Source organism: Sciurus vulgaris (genome assembly GCF_902686455.1).
Source record: "Sciurus vulgaris genome assembly, chromosome: 8".
NCBI lineage: Eukaryota > Metazoa > Chordata > Mammalia > Rodentia > Sciuridae > Sciurus > Sciurus vulgaris.
The window spans coordinates 44,449,407-44,475,317 of record NC_136468.1 but is presented as its reverse complement, the minus strand read 5'-3'; the positions used below and the strand labels follow the sequence as shown (position 1 = coordinate 44,475,317).

The 25,911-nt window shown below is 41.6% G+C and overlaps 1 protein-coding gene across 2 annotated transcripts in view; it reads left to right on the top strand.

Moving 5' to 3' along the window:
- Positions 1 to 585: 585 nt before the first annotated feature.
- NXPH1 (neurexophilin 1) overlaps positions 586 to 25,911 on the top strand; it is a 279,576-nt gene continuing 254,250 nt past the window's right edge. Inside the window, exons 1-2 of one of the 2 annotated variants that reach the window (XM_079151498.1) lie at positions 586 to 1,596; positions 2,423 to 2,586. In XM_079151498.1, coding sequence (XP_079007624.1) covers positions 2,533 to 2,586 — 54 coding nt within the window. In that variant the 5' untranslated portion in view covers positions 586 to 1,596; positions 2,423 to 2,532. Of the gene's footprint in view, positions 1,597 to 2,090; positions 2,587 to 25,911 lie in introns of those variants that run through there. The other variant, XM_079151499.1, reaches the window with a different exon arrangement.

The window sequence follows — 25,911 nt, the reverse complement described above, 5'->3', positions numbered from 1 at the left end:
CATGCTGAAAAGGCGCTGGCAGCCCTGCTTGCACTAGAAGGGTCTAACTAGTTTAGAATCTCACCGGATACCAGGAAAGCTGGTCTGACGGTTGTGGGCTGGGGAGGGTGGAGGCAAGAACAGAACAGGATTTCAGGGATAATGGCAGGGGCCAGGTAGAAAAACAGAGATGCCGAGACACACACGGAGAGGCAGAGGGAAGGCAAAACAAACACCAACGGACTGAGACATGAACGATGGAAGTGACAGAGAGACCGACAACACATAGATGATAGAAAGAGAAAGAGCGACAGCAAGAGAAGGATTGAGAAACTCAAAGACACAGTCAGAGCACAGAGGACGAGTATAGGAAACAGATGCTGGTTGAGTGGGAGGTGTCCCTATCAAGGGGGGTGGCAACCGCTCCAAATATCCCCCATTCTTGCTCGGCCCAGCCGGCGGAGTGGAGTCCAGAGAGCCCAAGGTCGCCCAGTCCTCTCAGCTGCCGCGCGCTGAATGGCTGGCGGACCGCGGCACCCCCGCCTCTGGCCACGCAGCCACAGGTCCGCGGTGCGTCTGCGCCCCGCCCGAAGTCGGCAGGGGCGACCTGCACTCTCCCGCGCGGGTCTTTGCCCTACGCAGCTCCCCGCCACTCTGCCCGCGGTTCCGGTCCTCTGGGGAGGGGGCGCTGCGGCCGCCAGAGACGCCGCAGGAACTACTTCTTCCTGCGGGCTCAGCTCGCCGAAAGCCTAAGAGCGGGACATATTTACATGGGGTATTAATGAGTCTTTGAGAAACCGTTCACCCACGTGCCAGTGTACTTGTCGGTATCAGGAATCTAGACACGCCAAGCCGCGGCCCTGCGGAGAAACCACCACCTCCACGCGGGAAACCCAGAGAGCTGCAGAGCGTCCCCCGGTGGCCGGGCAGGACCTTGGATAGTGACCACGACCCCCCTCCCTACCCCCCAGCGGTTCCTGGGCTTCTCAGTGTCACGGGTAAAGATGCTGCTGCTTTGTGTGCCCGCAGTCTTCAAATTCTCGCCACCCCACCCCTCCTTAAGAAACTAGGACTTTCCGTGCCTGCTGTTTGGTTTTTTTCTTCCAGAACGCCAGTATCTTATCTCTCAAGTTCAAGTTCCGAGGACTTGCCCAGTCTCCTCCCCTTCAATCATTTCTACCATCCTCTGGCATCCTCGGAAAGCTGGGAATCCTGGGCTGCTGGTCCCAGTGCTAGCTTTGGCAGTCCCAGGCTGTCCGGCACAGCAGGCGCATTCGCCTCTCTCTCTCCCATTCTTCTTCTTCCCTTTTATTCTTCCTTTCTTTCCACCTTTACTCCCCACTCCCTCCCTCTTTTGCCCCTTAAGTTTCCTGCACCGTGATTCCAACTGTACCAAGCCTAGGCTCTAGCGAACCAATCCCGAGCGCGACCCGGGCACTGGGACGCCGACTCCGCCAAGGCTGGAGGAGGCAGCTGGACCCGTCCTCGCCCGAGCATGGAGACGGAGCTCCGGGGAGGGCACGTCCGGGGCGCTGGAGACGCCAGGCCCGAGTAGCTCCTCCATGGAGCCTGCCCAGAGCGGTCACTGCTCGCCCGATTCGCCTTCAGTCCTGTGCGGTACGTACCCTTTGCCTTCACTGTTCCCAGAAGGGACACCTTGGGGCAGGGTCGTAGAAGCCAGTAAAGGGCAGCGGGGAAGGGGACAGAGCATGCCTGGCAGGTGAGCCTTCCAGCCCCAGGCAGGTTTGTACTCTAGAAGTTAGCAACTGGCTGCGCCCCTTGACTAGAAAAAAGTAGTATTAGTGATGTGATTTTGTGTCTGTGTGTGTATATCTGGATGTGCGGGGGACTTGAATGGGTAAACTGAGCCCTGCTTTCCTATATGCAAATTGCAATCCCTTTCCCCACCCCCACTTCACCGAACGGGTTGAGATACCCAGCACCTAATCCTGGTCAGTTCTACCTACCCCTTTCTTTCACCGCGCCCCTTCGCTCAGTCTCTCTCCCTCTCTTTCTCTCTCTCTGCTGGTGTGTACGTGTGTGAGCCTTGCCAGGGCTGGCGAAGAACCAGCCGCCGCCTCTTGTCCGAGCCGCTGGGCTATCAAACATTAGGGCAGGTCTCGCTGCCAGAAACAGTTGAGCTCTGAACCAGCCTGCACGCGGCTCTCTGCCCAACGCCTCGGGCCTCCGCCGCCCCGGAACTCACACCCAAGAAGCGCAGGGCGCAAGGAGCCCCTCACCCTCCCGCCCGCCAGCCTGCCTGCGGACTGCGCTCTAGCTCATTTTAGACGCTAGATTTACTTGCTTTTCAATTTTTCGCACCCCCTCTTCTAATTTTTTTCTTTGGTCCACCCCTTCCCGCCACGACCCCCTTTCCCCGCTTGATCGCCAAGCCTAACCTTGCCCGCGTGGTCATGGGTTGTCTAATTTCATTTGTATCTAGGCTGCTGAGAGCGCTCCTTTCTCTGTAAAGTGGATGTCAGGTGGATCTATGTTTTTGAAGGAACAAAGACTCAGCGAAGGCACCGCCAAGGAAGTTTGAGACGCGGGAGGATGCAGGCTGCCTACTGGTACGTGCTTCTCCTCCTGCAGCCCACGGTCTACTTGGTAAGTCGCGGCGGGTCGGGCGCCTCTGAAATTCCTCGCGGTCCCGGAGGCCAAGCAACTGGGGGCGCGCGAGAGGAATGTGAGGCCACCAGTTCAGCGAGAAGAGTGTTCTAGAGACTGTGTTGGAACAACTTTGGGAAGCTGGTCTCCGGATTCCTGCGGGATTTTCTGTGGTTCCCACCCCCATAGCCTTCTCCAGTTCCCCTCTAAGTGTGATTGTGAACAGCCGACGGGGCACCCCCGACGTCCAGAAATCAAAGAAGCGGTGGGACCACATGGTTTTGAGAGAGAGGGCAAAGAAGAAGGGTGGAAGGCATGGAATTCTTAGTAGTTCATACACAGAGGTTAAGCAAAAGGAAATGGGAATGAGGTTGAGGGGTTGAAAGCACAAATCTGCCTAAGTCAGTAGTTTTGAAAGTTATTCTACCCACCGGCTCCACCAGTTTGGAGATGTGGTACATAAAGAAGTGCAGGTAACTTTCTTTGACTGCGGAGTGGGGAGGTTCAGACAGGATTCAGTTTAGCTATCAGGAACACTATAAATCAAAGTTGGGTCAGAGATACTCCAGCAAAGATGTCCCACTCCACTTCCTTTGAAAAACCTCTTTTTCATCAAATAACAGAACCCAGGTTCAAGTGCCCACCTCCTTATTAGAAAATGACAGGCCTTGTCTCCAGCGAGAGAATCCTAAACAAAGCCTTGGTCAGAGTCCACCCTGAACCGAGTTTTCCGGGGTTATTATGACTTTGCACAGTGTTGGAACTCATTCCAGGGCAAAACGCTTTATTGTGAATTGGGAACTATAGACACCACCAGAGAAGGAGAGTGCGCTTTCCCTGATCTGGGTTTTGGGAGGGCCAGGGACATCAGTACCTTTTTTTTTTTTTTTTTTTTTTTTTTTTGTACTCTGTGCAAAAACCCCAACAGTGGGTCCTGGATGGCAGAAGTATGCCCAGGACCCAGTGTGTCCTGCCTAGTGTTGAGAAGCATTGGAGCCACCTGAGCTTACTAGTGAGGCTGGATAAATGGGTAAATGGGATTGAGGGTGGTGCTGGTGTCCCTCAATCCCAAGAGCTTCCAAATCCTTATAATCCTGGGAGCAATAAGGTTGTCATCCTGCAATTGTCAGCGTTTTTCAGCCGGCCTTTGCCCTGGCACATGGGACTGCAGGGCGGCAGAGTTTTTGAATACAGTGTATGTGTGTGTGTGTGTGTGTGTGTGTGTGTGTGTGCGCGCGCGCGCAGGAGAGAGAGAGAGAGAGAGAGAGAGAGAGAGAGAGAGAGAGAGAGAGAGAGAGAGAGGGAGAAGAGAGAATATGAATATGTGTATATATGTGTATTTAACAGGCTTCAGCTTCAGTCTCAGATTCCTCAATGTTGCCTGTCTTTGCACCTTTATCTCCTGACCATAGCAGTCGCGGACGCCAGAGGGCGCTGCGCATCAGTGTCCTCGACCACAGGACACCTTGGGGTAAACAGGTGAAAGCCTGGGCAACCAATCCGAAAGAACAGCCTTTCTGACTCTGTCGCTGAAGTCTGTGCCTTCTCCCGCTAGAATGCAGACAAAATGCAAAGAGTGTCCTTCCCAATTCCCATTTTCTATCCTTCTTGCTCCACCTGTGTCCCGTTAGCCCACTGACATTGAGAGCCCAAAGTTGGAGGGCAGAAAGTTTGGTCAGAGGAAATAAAGATTTTTAAATTTAGAGATAGGGGAGGGAGTGTACAGTGAAAAAGACAGAGGAGGAATATTAACGATTCCCTTGACCATCGTAACCCGCCTGCCCCTCTCGTCTGCATGCCTTTACGCATGACCTGAACCTCAGGACTGTTCTTGCGTCCTTGGACTGTGCTCACACACCCTGCAAGGGCTCCCGGCTACGGTGCAGTTTATCGCTTGAAGCAAGTATTTCGATAGTCTGGAAAATAATCTATCAAAAGCAGAAGTGAAATCAATACGTTGTGTTAAATTTTAAATGTGTTTGTTGGCAGTTAAACCGTTTTCCACTCATTACAACAACAGTGCTGGATTTATTCTAATGCGCTGCGTTCTCAACAACAAGAGCATTAATTCTCCTTTAATTGTAAACTGGGAGCATTTGAAAACCATTCAGTGTGCAAATTATGCTGATTCAATTACCGTTTAGTTACAGACTTCATTACCTGAATGCCTTTTGGCAATACAGAGAAAGGAGACAATTTTTCCAATTTCACTCAAAACAATACGATATGTGAACAATAAAATAGAGAAGGCGATTTAGAAGTCCATTCTTTTCTCCTCAATCTAAAGTTGTTTTGTGTGTAGGGGATTAGAAAACACAGGCACCACAAAAACAAAAGGTTGATGGCCATGACCCAAGGCAGTATTTCCAGGGATTGTAATCCCATGGTTATTTGCCAGCAAAATTCTGAGTTGATTTCCTGACAAAGGAGGAAGCTGACTTTTACCATGAAAATGAATTTAAAGGGTGCATTGGACAGTCAAGTCAGGATGGTTTTAGACATATAAAGAAGCAGGGAGCTTTGATTAAAACTCTAGGACAATGAACAGATCAAGAAGGATCAAGGCTCCTTTGTCCATCTATTGCATTGAACATAAGACACAGTAACTGAATCTACCATTTATTTGTAGCTGCACACCAAAACATCTCAGCCCTTTGCAAAAATCTGCAATAAATGCATACAGGTTGTCAATAGCTGCTTAAAATTATACTCCAAGAAGGCAAGGGTGGCAAAGCCATTATTTTATTTTTTTCCTTGAACTGGCATGAGCTAGAGAGGAATTGAATAAGTAATTTTCTGTCTGCCTGAGCTCACACCACTATCTAAATGACTGGAGCACTCTATTTATGCCTTGCTTTGTAACTAATACATCTAGTACACCTTCCCTTTGTGCCCATGGAATCCCAGTTGTTTCCCAATAATTAACACATTATGTCCAGGGAGCAGGGCGTGTTTAGATATCTTCTATACAGAAATATTCAAGTTTTTGCCAGTAAAAAAAGTAACTTAAATATCTCCAAATTTAGAGAGACTCTGTTATGGAAAACAGTTGTCTAACCAACAAATAAATGGTCAATATTGAGCCACAATTTCTGCCTATATTTGGATAAATGTTCTCAAAGTATGTTTCTTGGCCCAGGATTCTTTGAATACCAGTTCTAGGTTGAGGATTTTGAATCTCTTTGTGTTTGTTGAAAGAGGGGTCTTTCTTAGTTCTTATTAGAAGCTGAATTTGGTATTGTAATGGAAAGCTAATTATAAATACATGTTCGAAGGTATCTTTTGGAGCATATTAGTTACAATACTTAAATATCACCATGGGGTAAGCTCTAGTTGTAAATGTACAGGGGTAGAAAATCTCTTTTAAAAATAAAGGTAAGGAAAATTTCAGTGTATTGAATGTTGTATGGTGCAGATTTAAATATCTGAAATCAATAGGAGAGGAACTTATGGCTTAACTTGCTACAATTATTTTTATAGTCCTACTATCTTTTTTTTTTTTTTCCTGTCAGTTCTGGATTAATTCCAGGGTGTTTTCAGTAGGATATAATGGGATAACAGTGCAGCATTTTATCTATATTGAAACAAACACTGGATAAAGTAGGAAAATGTGATTTCTTGTTCTAAAGAAAATAGGGTGGAGTCCTAAATGGACTTAAAGTTACTCTCAGTGGATCAAGCTATAGGACAGGCCAGGGAACAAGGAGATCATTTCCCAGGAGAAAATGTAGCATTCTGTTTGGGGGCTCACCTGTGGTAATTCTCAGATAAAGAACTGAGTCTAATGAGCACTTTCCGATCATGCCAATGAAAAAGTTACACAGAAATTGAGTCCAGAAAATCTGACAAGGGGTAGAATGATTTGTGTGTGTGTGTGTGTGTGTGTGTGTGTGTGTGTGTGTGATTAGTCACACATTCAAAGCACTACTCTAACAAGAAAAGCTTCCACCAGTTCTGCCAGAAATTCAAATAGCTAATACTGTAGTGGCATTTTAAATTAAAATGAGCAAAAATTTAAAAATCTTTCTAAACCTTGTGCCACAACACTTTGAGCCATCTATTCCCTCAAATTTAGGGTGTCCTTGTAATATAAATTCTACACCAATTGTTTACTTGAGACCAAAATAGGGATTAATATACCCACAGGATCACAACCTGTGCACTGTTAGAAGGCCAACCATTTGGGTAAATTCCACTCATTATGACAGTATTTGTTTAGAAATATGGAGGCTGGGGGAAAGCAGAAGGAAAGAAACTACCACTGTCTATTCTTTGAAGTAGGCATGTGTATTTCCTGTCCTTTGGAAATTAAGCCACCTGCCCACTGGAAATTTTATTCAATTTGAGCTTACTGCCAAAAATAAAGTGAAAAAAAAAAAAAAAAAAAAGGATTATCTACCTAACAGTGACTTTAAGTATTTTCTATGAAGGTTAGTTCATAGAGACAGTACTAGAATTTTCCTATAGCACCATATTTCCTGACTTTTCTACCCAAGACTAACCTTCTAGACATAGGACTAAACCTAGATTTTTAGAGGGGCCTATGTTTCAGCAGCACTACAGAACGCAGACTCTCCTGACCATGTACTCCAGAGCTCTGTGGGACAGGTAAGAAGAAGTTGCTAGTATTCCAGGCATTTTCCTGAAATGCTCAACTCTCCATTGACCAGGAAAACAGCTCTTTGAGGTGTGTGAGAAGCACTTGGGTGGGTTGCCCTTTTGCCCACTTCCAGGAGTATTATGTTAGGGCCTTCTAGTGACAGCTTCAGGGAAACTGCTTTCAGTACTAGAGGGACAGGACCAGAATTGCTGCAACTCTGTTAGCGGTATTTTCCCAGAAAGCTATTAAATTCGTGGTTCCTTATTGTGCGAAGTTGATTTCTATTTGGCTTTGAATTGTTGACGGCTATTTCCCCCTTAATGAAAGTGTTGTCTGGGTGAAAAATATATCCGGTTGCAGGGAAATTGGTTGATTTTTTTGAGATAGGTGCCCAATGTCCTACTTTTCTATCCGAGGGAAGGTTTTCTGCAGACTACAGAAATTGACAGCATTGTCTGGGTAATAACCACCGTCGACAATATTTTCAAAAGGGCATTTGAGTGATGAAAGCATTTGGATATTGCTTTTTCAAATAAGCAATTTTGTGTCCTGGGCTTCTTTGATTTTATAGGGGGTGGGGAATGGAGTAGGGAGCAGCAGGGGAGAAGGGGCCACGCTTTGGCAAAGGGATGCCTCCCCATTGTCCAGTCCTGAAATATTGAGGTGCTTTGCCACCTGGAATTCCAGGGTCTGAAGGCTTAGATATTAAGAGCAAAAGGGAATCCCGACCATGAGAAAAAAACACCTCTTGCCCTCCTCGGCCCATGAAAACAAGCCAATGAAATCTCTGAAAGTTTGCCTGCTCTCCAGCGGCAAGTTAGAGAGTGTGCATTCTTTTCTTTAAACAATAAAGAATCTAGGTTTAATTCGGCTCAGGAAAGTTCCCTTTGGGCAACCATGTCCTATGGGAGTTTCAGATCTCATTTAAGACGTTAGCAGTTCTAGCCTATTTAATTAAAGGAAGGCGAGCGGATCCAACTGGTCGCGCTCGTCCACTGGTTGGGCGCGGTCGGGTCAGCAGCTTCTGGGTGCAACCGGGTCACTAGGCGCATCTGCCCTTTCGCTTCCCCCTACAATCTCCTCGCCACCATTTGTCTGGTCTCGCCGCGAGTTTGCTGGAAGTTGCGGTCTTGATTTATCCACTAGTCAAGTTTCCGACCAGTTCTTTTTCTCCTTGTCAGCACTAACCCCTCCCGGAGCTTGGTAAACACAGCGCGCGCATTTTTCTGCTGTGGATTGGCATGTTGACGACTCTGCTTGAAGGAATGTGACAATAAACTGGAAAACCAAAGCTTGGCAAGCACTTAATCAAGGATAAAAAGGTTCCGCTGTAAGGATGTCACTCAATTTATTGTGAAAGTCGAATGAATTACGTTTAATGAAAGTGCTCCCCAGATGAATATTACCAGCAATTTCCTGAGTTGGCTCTGTCAGCTCGAGATGAGGAAATGCCAACCCAGATCAGAAAAGAGCGCCCGTCTCAATTACTATGCAAGCTTTCCAAGAGCGGCTTTTTATTGAGGTGATATATATTGGCGGCTTCTTCTTGCCCCTTTGCGCGCCCTAGAGCGTGTTTGCGTATTTTCCAAGTTTGCAGTCTGCCCTCCCGGATCGCTGGCTGTTGCTTAAACTTCAGATGAGCGCGCCGCATCTCTGCTGCGGGCTGAAAACTTAATTACGTACTCTGTAAACAGTTTTTCCTAGTACATTTTATTTACTACAGAGATGGGGGCTGCTGGATGAATGTGTGTGGGGTGTGTGTGGGGCGGAGACAATCCCTTGCTTGCTGCCCGGTGTTATAGCAAGTCCCTTGCCATCTAGACCGGGGCTCCGGATAGTGGAAAGCCAGTTGGCGCTGGGAGCCCAGGCGTTGGAATAATAGTACTTTGGTGGGTTCCCAGGAGCAGCAAGAAAGCAGCACGTACCTCTCGGGCCAAGCTCGAGAAAAGCTTTCCCAACTCCTTTTTCTTTAAATTCATGTGGGTATTTTACTCCTTCAAGCCGGAAATACGAAGCGGGGTGGTGGAGTACACAGGCCGCAGCCAAAACCCATCGCCTCATCTGCATGAGAATGGAGAACCGGAGGCTTTTCTTGTACTGTTTCTTTCTCCCACAATATGACAAATTGCCGCTTAGAAGAACCAAATGTTTCCTTAGAAACTGGCTCACGGGGGCTCAGCTCTGCTCGTCCCTGCTGAACTTGCCTTCTACCTGGCCTCGCCCATCATTCCTGCGGACCTAATGGATTCTGACGTGAAGAATCCGAGCTGTCGCGGCTAAGGGCTCAAAGGGAGACCAGGCACCCTCGCCCCATCGGAGGGAGGGGGTGTCCTCCTCATACTTCATGCTTTATGTCTCAGACCCCCACCCCACCAACTGACTGTTAAGGCCAAAAGTCATCTTCTAAGATAAGAAGCAAGAAACTTTCTTCGACGTAGGCTTCAGACCTTTGACTCCTGAAACTCAGTCCTCCACCAGAAGCCACAGTGTTTCGACCCGGGGAAATTTCCCAGTTGGAGTCGCTACCACCACAGATACGCACTTTATAGTCTACTTTTAGCCTCAGGTAATGTAGAGAAATCCCAAGAGGTTTATGAAAACACAGGAGGAGCACTCCCAGATCCGAAACCTAAGCCCCCACTCCAAAACGTTGCTTCTGGAAAACTTTGTCCGCACAGCCCACCTTCGGTTTTCTAGGGACTGAAGGATGGACAGCGACAGTTTTCCGAAGAGCGGCTGCCAGCACCCAGATCGATTGGGTTGCCGATCCGCAGCTTTGCAAATGCAGGCCTGGAGAGCGATTCTTCAGAACCACGGCCAGCGCCGTAGGCTCCGCCCCTTCTAGTACCCGCCGCCGCTGGGGCGAGGTCCTTCTTAAGGTCGTGTTAGCATTCTCTGTTTACCACCCATTTGCGATTGTAAAGACCCGCTTCCCCCTGCCAGTCATTTGGGAACATCAAACTGCAATCGCTAGGCCCCCAAGGTGTCCTGCGGTTAGAACCTCTTGTTTGCACCCCCGCCCCTTTTATGGTTGCGTCGTCACGTGACCACCGCAGTTTATGCTGTGTGGGGGGAGGCGAATCTTTCTCTCACCCTCTCCTCCCTAACCTCCACCCCTCATAGTTCATTAATTTACCTCTCCCCGCCGCAAACAGAAACATGTGTCATATAATGCAGAGCTAGGAATGTCTTTAGTGATGTAAAAACCTCTTTTGATAGACAAGAAAACGGAGAAACCTAGAAGGAAACCAGCTTTCTCTCAAGAGTAAAACTAGGTGGGGGAGAAGGTACTCCACCCCAACCCCCACCTGCGGGGAACAGGCTGCTGAACTACCCAGACGCCCTCCAAGATCAGGCGCCTTTAAAAAGCAGCGCGGTGGGGGTGGAGTGGGGAGAGTCCTAATTATTATGAATTTCTAAAGGAACAGTAATTATTCACGGGGAGCAGGACAAACCACGGCCTGGGCAAGGGAATCGATATATTTGCTATCGAAAGTGCCTTGCTCGCCTTTAATGCAGACGAATGGGGATGCAGCCTCATTATTTTCCGAGGTTTGGCTCGCCAGCGTGGGGCACGATGCAGCGTAAAATCTATCATCATTAGACCCTGGATGGGGCGAGAAGTTCCTTTTTATTTACTTACCAAACAACAACAAACCTACCAACCGACCAAACAACCCCCCACCCCCACCCCAAACATTCACATTCTCACCCCAGTCCCTTTCCCGGCTCCATTGCTCTGGCCGCTGTTGCACACTCCCCGGGGGCCTCTCTGCGCACTCTACAGCAGTCGCTGCTGTCACTTAAAGGGTACGCTGTTACTCCTCAGCGACCGGCACACCGTTGATTTGATCCAGAAATAAGCTGGTTAGTACCAAGCATTGGCGCTAGGGGTTGTCTATGTCAAAGGCGAAGGTTGGCTGGGAAGTTCTGTCCTATTCTCTTGTCGTAGCTTAAGTCAATCCTTTCAAGACATTCGATGCTGCAAATCCCTGCAGTATTAAAGGAGCGGAGACCTGACAACCAGTACTCCATCAACCCGTAGAAGTTCTGACAAAGGCAAGCCCTCGAGAAAACAACGAATCTGGGGGGTGAAGAGGACTCCGAAACTGGATAGGAAGGACATGTTTAGAAGCAATACCTCCTGGATATTCTTCAAGGCCCCGCCAAGACCCCCCCCCCCCTCTTATTTGTTCTTCCTGAGAAATTCTAGCCTTTTGCCTAAGAGTAATCCCTCAGCAGTTAGCCAGGACCAGGTATGGGCCCTACCTTCACCCCTTAAAAACACTGAACTGTCCAGGGTTCTGCGCATGTATTGCAAGCGTTTCCCCCATTTTCCCTCCCATTGCAGCCTGCACTCAGGCACACTCTTGGTCTTTCTCACGTTCAGAAGTTGCCTGATGCCCCCGGTGACTGGGCAGCTACTGGGATGAAACTTGTGTTCCTGCGCAGGTGTCTTCACAGTTCCTGCAGTGTCTTAGTTGTCTTGGTCGAATGAGGTGTGGTGTAGGCTTTTGAGTGTCTGGCCTTCATCTGACAGGTCCCTCCTTTATTACAACTGATCAATGACTGTAGAGGAGATAAAACAGGATCTTAAAAAAATTTACTTCTCCCTTCCTCTCAGTACAATGATTATAATTATAACAACATTAATGAGAATAAAATTTAAAAATGTGGACTTCAGGACTTTAAAATAATACATCTGCCCTTCCCATTGGATTTTCTTTTCCTCAGAGCCCAAGCTTTCATAGCGTATTGTGATTACCTGAGTATCTTTGTTTCCTTGGTGTCAGAGAAGATAGCCAATGCAATGCCAGGACTGTGTGATCTACTGGCATCATTTCCTCTCAGCATCTTCATTTTTAGAGGGTTTGTAATTAAACTCTGTGAGATATATGCAACATACATCCAGTGGAGAGCCTTTTTCTTTATATTTATGAAGCATGCTGAGAAAGGAAAATTAAGGAAGTGTTTGTATTGAAGTATAAGCCTGCTTTGATATTAACAGAAATGTCCCTTTAATTTACTTTTCTCAAGTCTAAAGGACTATCTCTGTGAGACCAGATCCTACAGTCATGCTTCTTTAAAGAGAGAGCCCAATATAGTGAAAATGATATTTACTAGCTTATCCTAACTTAGAAGCACAAAAGGCAGGGTAACCACTTACTGGAAATGTACACTGTGGTAAAGAGCAGTATTGGTGCAGGAAGTTGAGCAGAAAGAGCTAACTGAAAATAACTGTAGGGTCCTACATTTTTTCTGCATCTCCATGTCCCTAGCCTACCACAATGCACAAATTCACGAATAGTGTAACAGGGCCTTCCAGAGACAACACAAAGATACCATAATATATATTGGCAGGAATTTTAATAAAACTGAAAATCACAGAATGCTCCCTGCCACACATACAAATGGTGACACTGATTTCCTTCTCTAAGAGGTTATTGCCAGAAAAATTGTGATAGACAGGTTTGGAGAAAATTTCTTGACTTAGAAGAGTCACTTTCATTTACAGATTAAACACATGCACACACAGAGACCACTAACAGCCAGATGTATCTATCTGTATATCTACTTCTTTTAAGGGTATCATGAAAATTATTGTGAAGCATTCTGTTTCACAAGTCGTTGGCTTTGAAATTTCAATTTGGGTTTGACTGCTGTTTCCTTAATAGGTAACATGGCATTGTTGTCCCGTATATATAAAATATTTCCAGCTATAGCATGAAAATACAATTTTGGTAAAGAGAAACTGCTGGTATGATAGTTGGAATTTTAGTCATGCATAAGTACTTCAACTGAACTTTAGAAAATGATTCCTCTCCTTGTAACCTTGTAGCTGGGTGTTATTAGAGGCCCACAGGTATATAAAACAGCTTATATAAAATTAATGGACTGCTTTACATTCACATTCTCCTACTTGTGAAGCCCTTGTAAAATATTGCATCTATTTAAAATAGGAAGAACATAAAGTCAAGTTTGGTGTGCAATCAATAGTTGTAAATGGTTCAGTGAAATATTTGATTGTTTTGAGTTAGTTTGACAATGTGGTGGAAATTTATCGTCCGTTTTTGTACACTGATGTGGTATTCATAAGGTTGTTCTTTTTTTATGTACTTAACTTATTTTGAAACTAATCACTAAGATTCCAAGGCAACACCAAATTACTTAACCAAAATTTTAGGAAAAATATATATCATCTTACCAGATTACAAAGAGACCCATTATTACTAAAAGGTTATACACAAGAAAAAAATTATCATTGCTTCACTACTTTATTTAAAAATAATAAATTGCATATTTATTGCAGTTGTATGCTATTGGTATTTTATATTTACTTTTGAATAATAGAGATTTTCATTCAGCATCTAACTTTGTAAAATGGCTTTCTGAGTACAGTCAAATTATTAAGAACAATTATCTTCCTGCTTTTCAAAGGCAAAATTTCAGAAAAAAATATTTGAGGACCTCATTCTTTTTTTTCCTTTAATTATAAATAAAAACTACATTTTTCATTTATACTGTTTTTTGCTTTATAGCTCTCTAAGAAATGCCATAGATTCCACTATGAATTTCTTTTTTCCTTACTCTGTGTTTTTATTGCAAGAATAAAACTCTTTTCTCTCTCTCTCTCTCTCTTTTTCTTTTGCCTTATTGGACTGAGAACTATACATGGCCAGAAACCATGGTGACATTTTCAAAACCTGTTCCCCTCCCTATTTCACTCCAAGGCTAGCTAGAATAGTCACTCCTTTTTTTTTTTTTCTTGTCCCTTGCAGAACTGTTCACTGCAACATTTCCTCTAAATTAAAAACTATGCCTCAACTTAACCAACTAGCTATGTATATTGCTGATGCTATCACTCTTAAAAGTTTGCTCTGGATTATATGAGATCCATTATACTTTCCGTTTGAGAAATGTTCAATGAAAATGCCATAATTAATCCCAAGTTTAATTCTAAAGCCTATTTGTAGAATGATGTGCTGTGATTTGTTGTTGGAGCTGCTGTGGAGTTGGTAACAGAGCCATCTACACTCTCTCTGCAATTGAAAATATAAAATACCTTTACACACATATTTTCCCAGCAATTTGTGAAGAATTTCTTGCACCAGGGCACCATCATTTACTGTTTTAGAGAATTAAATGCGGAGAAAGATGCAAACTGCAGCATATGAAAGGAAGTTATTCATGCATGGTCAATGTACTATTTCTCCCGTCTTGATGTGAAACTTAATTGCTATTGATGTGGCGATTTTGCAGAACACGGCAGAGTTTTTGCCTCTTTCACAAGAAATATGTAATTGAATGATGAGTGCCTCACATTAGATTTTCAACCTTATTTCTTTTGGTTTAACAAGGCAGAATTATGAACAGCTGCACCAACCAGGCAGCCACACTATCTAGCTATTATCAAACTAATGCAGACCTGGCATTAGTGCTTTTGGGCTGAGCTATCACTTTTGGACCTGAACCTCTTGAATAAATGTTTTGCATTGTGGAAGCATGAAAAGTGAATGATTTGACCTGAGATGTTTAATCCTGCCTTGCATTATTGATTGAAATCCTTCACAATTAGAATGGTTCTAACTAAAGTGTGTCCAGATGCATTTGCACAGATAGTGAAAGTTTTTACCTAGTGTTCCTTGGACAGATGGTGAGGACGTGGGGGGGGGGGGACTTTAAAGATGAATCAATATCCCAACCCCAAACAATGGGTGATATCCTCCCAGAGACCATCACCCAACTTTCATTAAGGCATATGATATCGTGGCAACTGACCAAGTGTCAACACTGAATTCACAGCAGAAGGGTGGTGAGGGGAAAGTGGATAACTTCTTGGTTCCAGTGAAGACTTTGCCACAGGAGGGAGAAAACAGGCTCCTTTTTACTCCTTGCAGGGTCTTTCTCTCTTCCTGTCTCATATGCCATATTGCAATTCTTAACGCAAGTAGCATTGATAAAGACTTTTTAGGAAAAAAGTGTGAAAGATAATGGTAAAGGATTTTCTTCCTTCTGTAACCTTGGGTAAACTTCTCAGATCTTCACTTTTCTTGGGTGTAAAGTGGGGCTAACAATCCTTTCTACCCCACGGAGTTATTATTGAGGAATGACTGAGTTAATGTATTACAACAAGCTCAGAGGTGACTGGAACACAGCAATGGTGAATTAATAAAGAACAAAGTCTGGCTGTCCTTTAGAGAGAGAGGTTTCTGGATCAAGTGTCCGTGTTTTCCCAGTGTAGTCCTTACAGTGATGGCACACAGGGACTAATTGTACCCTAGCACCATCTTATTCTTTGTTTATTTCTTTCAGCTACTTGATAGTTATACGATCACCCAGTGATACCCATAGGGCCATATGTCTTTAATGTGGATAGTAAGCATTGTGATCATAGCCAGAAGGAAATGGCTATTTCTATAGACACTAGCCAACAGTTTATAGAAATGAAAGAAATCATCCACAGATGAGAATCCTTGTGATGTTTTAATTTCAGGTGGGAAATACTGAGGGTATTTATTAGAATCTCCTTTAAACTATTGATTAAATTTTGAACAGTATTAGATTTTAATTACCTTTAAAACTCAAATTTCCCTTAAAATTTGCATACAGTGTAATCATAAAGAGTTTCCTTTTTTAAAATCTAAGGGCCTTTTACCAAGGAATATGGGTGACTTTTCTCCATTGAAATTCATTCCAGCTAAAAATGTGGATGTAGCAGCACATTAACTTCCCAGGAGGGCTAGATGGAATAGTTTGGAAGAAAAAAGCTGTCATAAGCTGTTCAGATTATCTCCTTCCAATCACTGCAGTGGCTACCCCAGAAAAGTTATTTCACAGAAATGTTAATTTGTGTATTAGATTTAACATGAGAGTGGAGAGGGTGTAAGAACGACCACAAAACAAAGTGTGTCCCATCTTACAGTTGGCATTCTGAGCCAAGTGCCTGTTAAAACTTTAGCATGGGAGTTTCTTAAAAATTTTTATTTTTTGATGCTGGGCCTTGGGCATGATAGGCTCTGCTGCTGAGCTACACCTCAGCCCTCCCTCATTTAGTTTTTTTAAACAACACTATGAGATGATAAGTACTATTAATATTAGTAAGATCCTATTCATATCATTTATATTAATGAATGACTGTCCTAGTGATATTAACGCTCCCCATTTTATAGATGAGGAAATAATTGCAGCAGTCAGGGTTTCATTGTCTAGAGAAAAACAGCAAGAGTCTATGTCAGGCAGGCTTATTCTTGATCCAGGGCTTTTAGTTACTACAACATATTATGGGTGCAGGTGCATGTTTGTGTGTTGATGAGTATGCATGCATATACATGAAACAACAAGGTAGGGAAATGGGTCTCTCATTTCAAACATTATTTGGAGAAATTATTTTGCTTTCCATTTTAATGAAGAGTTCTTTCATCTTCCTCTGACCAGACCTTGCTTGGGTAACTGGGGTATGCATAAAATTGCTGTTGATACTACAGTTGTTGGGTAGTTTTCTTAGATAAAGTTGCCATTCTTTGGGAGTTTCCCATTAAATGGGGACATGAGGTCAACAAACATAGATTTGGTACTGGTGATTGTAACTGAAGCTTCTGCTGATGGCATGTTGGCATGTAGGACATTGCTTTTTAGGAAGCCTGCATCTTTGACCTGATTAATGTGAAAAATGATCCCAGGGCCTCAGGGTATGATAAGTGGGAGCGGGGAGTGAAGTACAACACTCCCTCATAGTCATCAGCCATAGAGTTTAAAATGATACATACCATCTGTAACAATTCACATACATGTTTTTAAAATTACTTTTCATATCTGGGCAGGCAGAGGTGGCAAAAGAAGAGTACAGTTTATATGTAAATGTATGGACCATACACCTTAAGAGTAAAATCTTTGCATAATGACAACTTTAAAAAAAATCTACTTAATACCTGATTGTCAAAGCATTCCCAAACATTCAACTAGCCTAGCGTGGACATTTTCATTGCATTCTGGATATGTGTTTTAAAAAGAGTAGCAAAATGCCCACAAAATATTTTATAGAATTAATTACTCAACCTATGTGGAATCTAGAAATTCTTCCATTTCTGAAGAATGAAAGTAGGTCCAGGACACTCCTGTCCAAAGTGGAAGTCCTTTGGCAAGAAATGAGGAGGGAGAGTCTGGCTTCATTTCAGTCTTGTACTACATTTGACCTTGGGAGAGTTTAGTTATGCCTTGGGGCAAAAAATTAAATGTTCCATTTTGCAGCAGTATCATCTTTCACCTTTATGTGGATTTAAAAATGTAAATAAAATTGCTTTCTGTAAATGGTATACATGAAGGTCATACTCATATTCGCTGCAAGAATTCAAAATGCCATTTGACCCATCATTGGCTCAATAGATAATAATGTGTTCTATTAGTTTCTAGTAATCCACTTTTTAAGCATTTTATGATCCTATATTTTTATGCCCAGTTCTTAGTTTGTAAAATAAGAAATCAGAAATAAACCTTTTAGCACTTCATTGTAGACTTATTTATAGAATGTGTGCTTTCAACTCTGAACTTTTAGAAATGCCAAATCTTCCCGGAATACATTTCCTTAGTTATTAAAGTGGTCAGGATGAAAATATGCAATGAGAGAAGAATATGCTTTTGAAATATTTTGAAGATTCTTCCTTTCTAATCATTATCTGTGTTTCTTTAGCTTATTATTTTACTTGTAGATCATCCAGGAAACAGGGCTTGGGAACTTTAGCAGCAGCTAGCAGCCAATTGATTTGTAAAGTTACTGCTTCTCTCTTTGAGAGAAAGGGTGTTTGAATTCTTTTCATTGCAATTTGGATAATAACACCATGATAGATCCTTGTATTTAATTGTCATGATTTTGATCGTTAATGACTTTTGATTGCATCTTCTGGAGGCACCTGTCAGCCATTTCCTAAGCACAGATGGCTTTATCAGCAGAGTAGGAGTTTCTCTTTCTTACTAACCTTGAGATGAACAAATTATTTTGGGAAGATGAGCAGACCAAGGTCATCTCAAGTTTTTCTGTCTTTAGGAGATTATTTTGTTTATTGAATAATAAATCGAGAGCACTATTTTTCAAAAGTGTCTAGGTTTTTTTTTTTTTTTTTTTTTTAAAGAGCATTAATTCTCTCTGAGTAGATGGGTGATGATTACTCAGTGATCAAGGCCATATAACTAAGGTGAGATTCTTCTTGTTTTCACTTAGGACAGTTCTAGTTTATGTCTATTACCTTTATTAAAAAAACCTTCTCTTATTTTCAAAAGTGCCCTGGTTTAGATGATAAATTCTATGATCATCTTACCTACGAGTCAATATTCAAGTGGCTGACTGAGAAAGGTTGATTGTGAGTCTTTAGAAAGGGCATATGATAATGAAAGAGTGTTGTATAAGCAAGTAGAGTATCCCTTTCTCTTTCATGCTCATCAACTCCCACCAGGCGTTCAGGGGCATTAGGAACTGGGTGCTAGGGTCAGAGTCCACCATCATGGTATCCCTCATAGAATATACCCCATACTCCTTAATTTAAAAATCTGGTAGAATTTTTAAATGAAAATATGTCAGAACACAGTCATGGGAAAAGCTGATAGGGGAATACTGGCTAACTAGTCACTCATTGGTCCTGCAAGTTTGCACCAGTCTGGAGAAGTGGCTTTGATCCACAACCCAGAAAGTGAACTTTGCCAGTGCTTCTAATAGTTACTCATAAAGAGGCTTACCTGAACAAGAATACCATCTTGATAATACCCTTTTCCTGTAAGAAGAATATTTGAAGCCCTATTCAAAACATTTTGCTTTTCAATATGGTAGCTCTGGAGAGTGAATATAATTAATAATGAAAGCTTGCTTGGTGTATTAATGTGGAGGAAGGCCTTGAGGTTATTTTATAAGAGGACATGACAGAACCCAAAGTAGAGTTGAAGATTCCCTTTTTCTGAATTGTTTCTTCCTGTCCTTAAGAATGATGATCATGCATCATGGTGATGTGCTTCTCTGAACCCAGTTTTTGAGGCTGAAAAACCCATCCAGGTTTTTTGATATGTTCATTCTCTACATGTGTCATCACTGAAGAAATGTCAGTCAAGTAACTGTGCCTATAGACCTATTGAATATTCTTCCTATTTGTATTGTTTGTTGAAGACATTTTTGTTTTCTCTTAATATCTTGATTTTTAATAGACTAAGAACACATTGACACCCTTACTGTCCACCATGTTCTACATATCCCCTCTTTATGGTTCTGTTAGGACTTGAGACTAGGAATGTGAATGTATGATGTTGATTTAATAGTTTACTTATTCACATCTCAACTCTGAGGTTTTTCATAGCAAGTAATTAGTATCTTAAGCAGAACCATCTAAGTGTGGGGTGGGGAGAGGGGAGAAGGAAGCATTTTTCATACCTCTGTTCAATTTCTTGACCTGTTTTTCTAGTAGGTATTCTATAGACATGCCTTGCTTTTTCCAAATTTCTTGGGATTATAGCAGTTGACACCTGGTAAAGAGTTACAAGAGTCAGGGGTAGGATAGGATGACCATGGGGATTGATCTACAACCTCTTCAGAAATTCTCCTCTGTTTTGAAAATACTCTGGCAAAAATTAACTGGATTCTCCGTGGTAGGAAGCATCAATGCAGATCGATACTTCTGACAACTCAGAAGATGAGTGTATTCCCTGGTTTGCTTTTTTGGGAAAATCTTGTCAGGAATTGTACCCAAGTGATCTAATTTGTGCAGACTTCTGGCAAGGATATAGTTAATATGATAACACACCAGAAATTTCCTTCTAATCAGGAAACTAAAATGAACTAAAAGACAGAAAGCATTAGCTTTCTTATCAAAGAGCTTTATTATAGAATTAGTAGGTGAGAGAGGAAGAGTAAGGGAGCAGGGAAGAAGGAGAAGGAGAAAAAGGGAGACAAATATTCAACATTTGTGTTCCATCTATTCTGTATTTAGAACCTATCAACATAAAGAATATTACCCTCTCCAATGAGCTGAACAGTTGACATGAGCTCCTGCCTTCTTTGTCATTCAACATTTTGAAAATCATTCTAAAATTTTAATCAGTAGAAAAGAGATCAAAAATCAAAACAAAACAAAAATTGAAGCAAACATGCACAACTAGCAAGCATTTTATGGAACTGTGACCCTGCACTGGTTTCTAAGATGACTGCAAGTCCCAACCAGGGCATTTTGCAATAGGTGGTAAATATAGTACATGGGCAGATATAGCTTTAACTAGGAGCTGTAAAGACTGATTTGCTTCACGAAAATTCAAAGTGCTTTATTAAACTTCCTTAGCTGAAGAATATCAGAATTGTTTGGTTGTGATTGCTCTGAGGACTACTATAATATTGGTACTATCAAGTTCCAGAAGTGAATGACTCTTCCAACATATCACTTGCACATTATGGTTTTAAATTTGATGAATTGAATTTTGAAAGAGAAAGTTAGTGTAGGGACCTTGGGGCTTGGTAGATTGCCAATGACCTCTGGGCTATGGCTGAAAAAATAGTTTTGTTGTTGTTGTCCTTTTTTTTGCCTTAGGTGTTTAGAGTATAAGGTGGGTGATCAATTTTAACTACCACAGGTCTAAGAAAAAACATTTCTCCTCTGCATTTGTACCCTTCTTCCTTTTTTACATAATCCTTTATCTTTTCCAAGCCTTTAGGTCATTTCCTGATTTAACTTGACTGAGGAAGTGATAGAATTAGGACTACTCATGGAGACCAATATGGAAATCCTCTGATGGTTTGTGTTTTGGCCATTGACCCCTCTTTCTAACCCCTAGCACATCTTTCCTTCCTGTACCTAGGATAGACCCAAATCATGAATGAATGCAAAAGGGCTCCTTAAAAAGTGAAAAGTGGCTTTAGAAGATAATTGCTGGCTCATGATAAATATAGAAGAGATGGGTCAACTTTTTAAGCCAGCAATGTTCAGTGAAATCCAAATACTAAAGTCAGAGTTCATATTCCTAATGGGCAAGATTTAAACTTGTTGTAAATCTGAATGTCTATTCTTGGGGACTACTACATCTAGACAGTTATCTTTCCTTAGAGTCACTGCTTAATATTTATGTGCTTATGGTAGGTAGTGATTCTGAAACAGGAAATGAAGATATGAAGAGAATGTTAGAAGTCTGTTTCTTTGCTATACGCAAAAGAAGAACATTTACAAAATAGTCTAGAAGTCTAGCTTTCATCATTTGAACAGTCATGCCTTGTGGGACAAAGGGCTGGGCATCTGTGTGTTAGATTATCAGAGCAATTCTGCAATGGAATGCCATGCAATTATTTTTATTTTTCCATAAGACCCTATATGACTCAATGCATTATTCCATGAACTGTATCATTAGTTCTCTTGTACCTAAGTCTTATAAAAAGGAACTAAAGCAGTGTTTGCAGGACTGTGCTAAGGTTTGAAAATAAAATAAATTAAATTAAAGATCAACTTGTGGCTGCTTTAAAAGACTAATCCGAAGACTTTAATCAGTTGGCATAATATTCTATGCATGAAGAAAATGGATGTACTATATATTGTGTCTTGGTAAGTAATCTCTGGCCCTATTGTCCTTTGTGGTACCATTGAAAAAGGAAATGAGTGAATCTTTTAATGGAAATTAGAGCTGTTAGAGCTTTAGCCGAAGGGTGAAAGGTAAAACTTTATTTCCAAGCCAGAGCATTTCAGCTCACAATGAGAACAGACTTCCTTCTTTCTGTTCGCCATCTGCACAGCCTTGCAGTTTGGGTTGCCATTACTGTCCAGAGAGAATGGTACTTTCCAGAAAGGATAAGAATTTGAGCCATGCTCCAGCTCGAAATTTTAACACTCTCAAGCCATTTGTGAGCACAAGTTGAGAGGAAATTGCCTGCTGCTTATCAGCATCCACTTTTTGTTGCTTCTTCCAAAACAGTTTGGGCCAATATTCAATATCAGATGCTGTTGGAAGGCACTAACCTATAAAATATTAAGTGGCTTGTTACAATGCACAATGGAGTGCTTGTCATTTGTTCAAACCAAATATGAAATGGCAGGGCTTCTTTCCATGTGTCCCAAAAGTTATTTCTTTGCCAATCATTTATTTGCCAATCCTTACACACACACACACACACACACACACACACACACACACACACACACACAGATAGAATTCTTTGGAATGCTACTCATCAGACATTTTTCTAGATGTAACTTAGGATTTTAAATGGGAAGAGAGGGTAGGCATGTGAACATCTTTTTATCAGTGGAGAAAACAAGGTACAGGTTAGTTAAATTACTTACCTGAGTTATACCTGTCAGAGTTAAAATGCAAGTCTCCTGACTTCCATCTTACCAGTAAGAGCAACAGGACTTTCCACTGTCTCCATAAGGGTAGCTCCACTGCCTCCATAAGGGTAGAAGGTAAATATATTGACCAGGAGGAATCTTGCTAAAAGCACAGTGTTTATAAGGGAGATAAAAATTCTGGTTCAACCTGGGAGTAGCTGATTAACTCATTGATTGGGAATAATAATAATTGAATATTATGATTTTCATTAATATCTCTTGATTACAAGATTGCTGCTGTTTGAGTAATTTCATGAAATAATATGCCTACCTCTTCAGAATTTACAGAGGCTGTGGGACCTTGAGTCAAGTCCAAGTGGCTATGTGTGCTCAGCATGTGACAAAAATGATGAATGGAGTTTCAGGTTCAAGAAACCAGAGGTCTTATTGGAATGACATCTGCTTCTCTTCCAGGCCAGACATGACATACCAGGGATCACTGAATCATGGTGGAAGAGGAATTCGACAGGCTTGAAAACATAACTTTTTTCTGGTCTATTTGATTTTGAGTAGAAAAAACAAACCAAAGTAAAGGAAGTAGATTTTTCTATTACCCATATCTTTGTACATGCAAATCTGTGAAGCCATATTAAATTAACTGCCAGAAGAAATACATTTTTTACTTTATGAGACATATAATTTAAGCCATGTTTCCCTTTTTGTTTCTATTTACTTAGTGCCTTCCAGCTTGGTGAAAGCAATATTGGTTTTGATTTGTATTTTCAACGTTATTTCTTTGTCAATGGTTTCTAACTCTTCATTTGAATCCCCTCACAACTGCCTAGATTAGCTCTCCAAATCTCTAATCCTATTAGATTGTCAAAATGTTGATGTTTTAAACATGGTCCTTCACTTCTAGAACAGAGAATCTCTTATTTTCATGAAGCTGAAATGAATATTTATGCTTGACAGGTAGGTTTTTTAAAATGTTGAAAGAAAATATTGTCACATTTAAAAATGTCTTCAAGAGGTATTTTCAAACTCCGTAGTTGTGAAATAGATATTAGTTCTTAGTGACATTGAAGAAATGCTCTTTGCTGTGCAACTGTTTTGCCATGGTGGGCAACTGATGAAAATGGAAATAAATTTCTACTTCTGCAGTCTCCATAGTTTAATTTTCTCGGGCAGTTCCAGATTCTTTTCCTAAATGGGGTAAAGAAACAACACACAGCTGCAATGTGTCTGGTATTTGCTAGAGCAGCATTGGTATACTGATAGGAAAAACATTTGTTAAGTTAGGCAGGAAAGAATCATGGTGCCTGTGACAGTTTGGCCTGGAGGCCTATGTTCTTAACATAGTTGAAAAACTGAGGGTTAGTCACACACCATTTTTTTCATTGGTAGGATGCTTTTCATTGCCCTAATTCTTGCCTAGCTTAAAAAAAAAAAGACATTGAAAGCAGCTTCAGAAGGCAGCTAAGGCAATTTCATTGGTCCATTTGGTCTCAGAGCTCCTAGCATTCTCCCCATTGTTCATACTTATATTTCCTCAACATTCTCCATGGAGAGAGCCCTCAATGAGGGTCAGCATAACTATTTGCATACCATTCCTTGCTTCTCAGCCTTCTGGCAAATACTAGATGTGTTCCATCTTCTCCAACCCCTCTCTCTGCGTGTTTCTTTCAGACAAAGGTAGGCATTTCTGTCATCTTTGTTGCCATTGATTCATTTAAAACACTTTCCAGATCCATAAAAAAATAGAAATTATTCAGACCAATTCGTTCAATACAAGAACCAAGACCTAGAGTGACTCATTTACTTGCTTAACGTCAGTGTAGTGATGCCCTATTAAATGTTCTTATTTTATTATTGAGATTTGTTTTATTTGGAAGTAGTATATTTTGAAAAAATATTAAAATAAGAGCCAGCTCACAATAATATAGTGGTGCTACTGCAGTGGGGGCCTGATGAGATTGCTTGCCATTTGTCCTTTTTCTTACATAGTCTGTGGAACTCTGCTGATGTGCAATGAAGGACAACGATGCAGCAAGGAGACATGGATGATCTTTTACTTCCGGGTTTATTGGTCTGAGTGGTAAGGGATTACTAGAAGATGAACTGAAGACCTGAATCCTAATACTCTAATCCTAATTCTCTCTGTCTTAGGCAAGGCTTTCATGGAAAGAAACTTAAGAGTTAATTTACACTAGCTTCTTCATATTACCCTAAGGAGAATGATCTAAAGACTGATACGTCACTAGTTCAGAATTACTTAGCTAGTTACAGGAGAAATCAGGAACAGAATCCCATACTTTTGACCTCGAGTCATGAAGTGTTTCTCCTATAATAAGCTACTCTCAAGTTCATTCCAGTTTCTCCAAGAAACAGTGTTCTCATCTGAAAAGCCTGATTGTAGAATTTGTTTAACTATTTAATGAAGTTGCTGGAAAGACTAACATGTAATTAGTAAGGGTGGGAGAAGTAGAGATAGGTTACAATAATTTAGTGTAGTAAGAGAAGTGAAATCTTTGCAGGTTGAAATAATCTTGGTGGAAAGAACAACTTTACAAAACTATTTGAAAAGACTGATATGGCAATGGAATTTGGTGGAAAGGATAGAAAGGAGCAAATGACACCTCTTTTTAAAAAAAAAAAAAAACAACCCTGAATTTATAAATTGACTATTGTCTTGGGACCATTCCTACTCATAAACTTATAGTTACATAACCATCCCTTTACTATATAGTAGCTTTTCTATTCTGTTCTATTAATGATTTTTTTTTTTTCCTAGCAGAAGGAGTTAACTTAATGAACATCTTGGGTTGTCTCTATGGTCTAATCATTTAATACTTATCTAAAAAGATTAGTATTTTGCAGGCAAAGTGGTTAATAAGAATACAAAATTATTCATTTTTTTACCTGGACTTTAGATGAAGAGATATGAGAGAAGATGATTAATTTTATCATGTGGAGACCTTACTGGATTTTACAAGTTAAAGCCAAACACCCTTCATGAAATTTCTTGGAGATGTGACAAACCGATTTATATTCTATTAATTTAACTCTGTTTAGGCAGAATCATGAACTTCTGTAATAAAACACAAAATTAATTAAATTGCCCAATAGGATAATTACAGTTTCATCAACAGAGAAAACAACTTTGAGTGCCAGAATTTTGAAACGTTAAACTGCATTTTCTGTCTAATTTGGGAAAATGTGTAATTGTACTCTGCCCTGCCATCTTCTTCCTTCTAGAAATATTAATGCAAATGCATGCATTGCTTTCCCCCACTAATGACTTCAGCTTTGCTTCCAGTCTATTAACTTGTCCATTGTGGGTTCTCAAGACTGAGGAAACTGTATTTGGGGAGGCAAAAAGCATAGAAATGGAGTGGAGAGGGTATGGGAAACTTAAGGGGAAAAGACCCAGGAAGAACTGTAGGTATA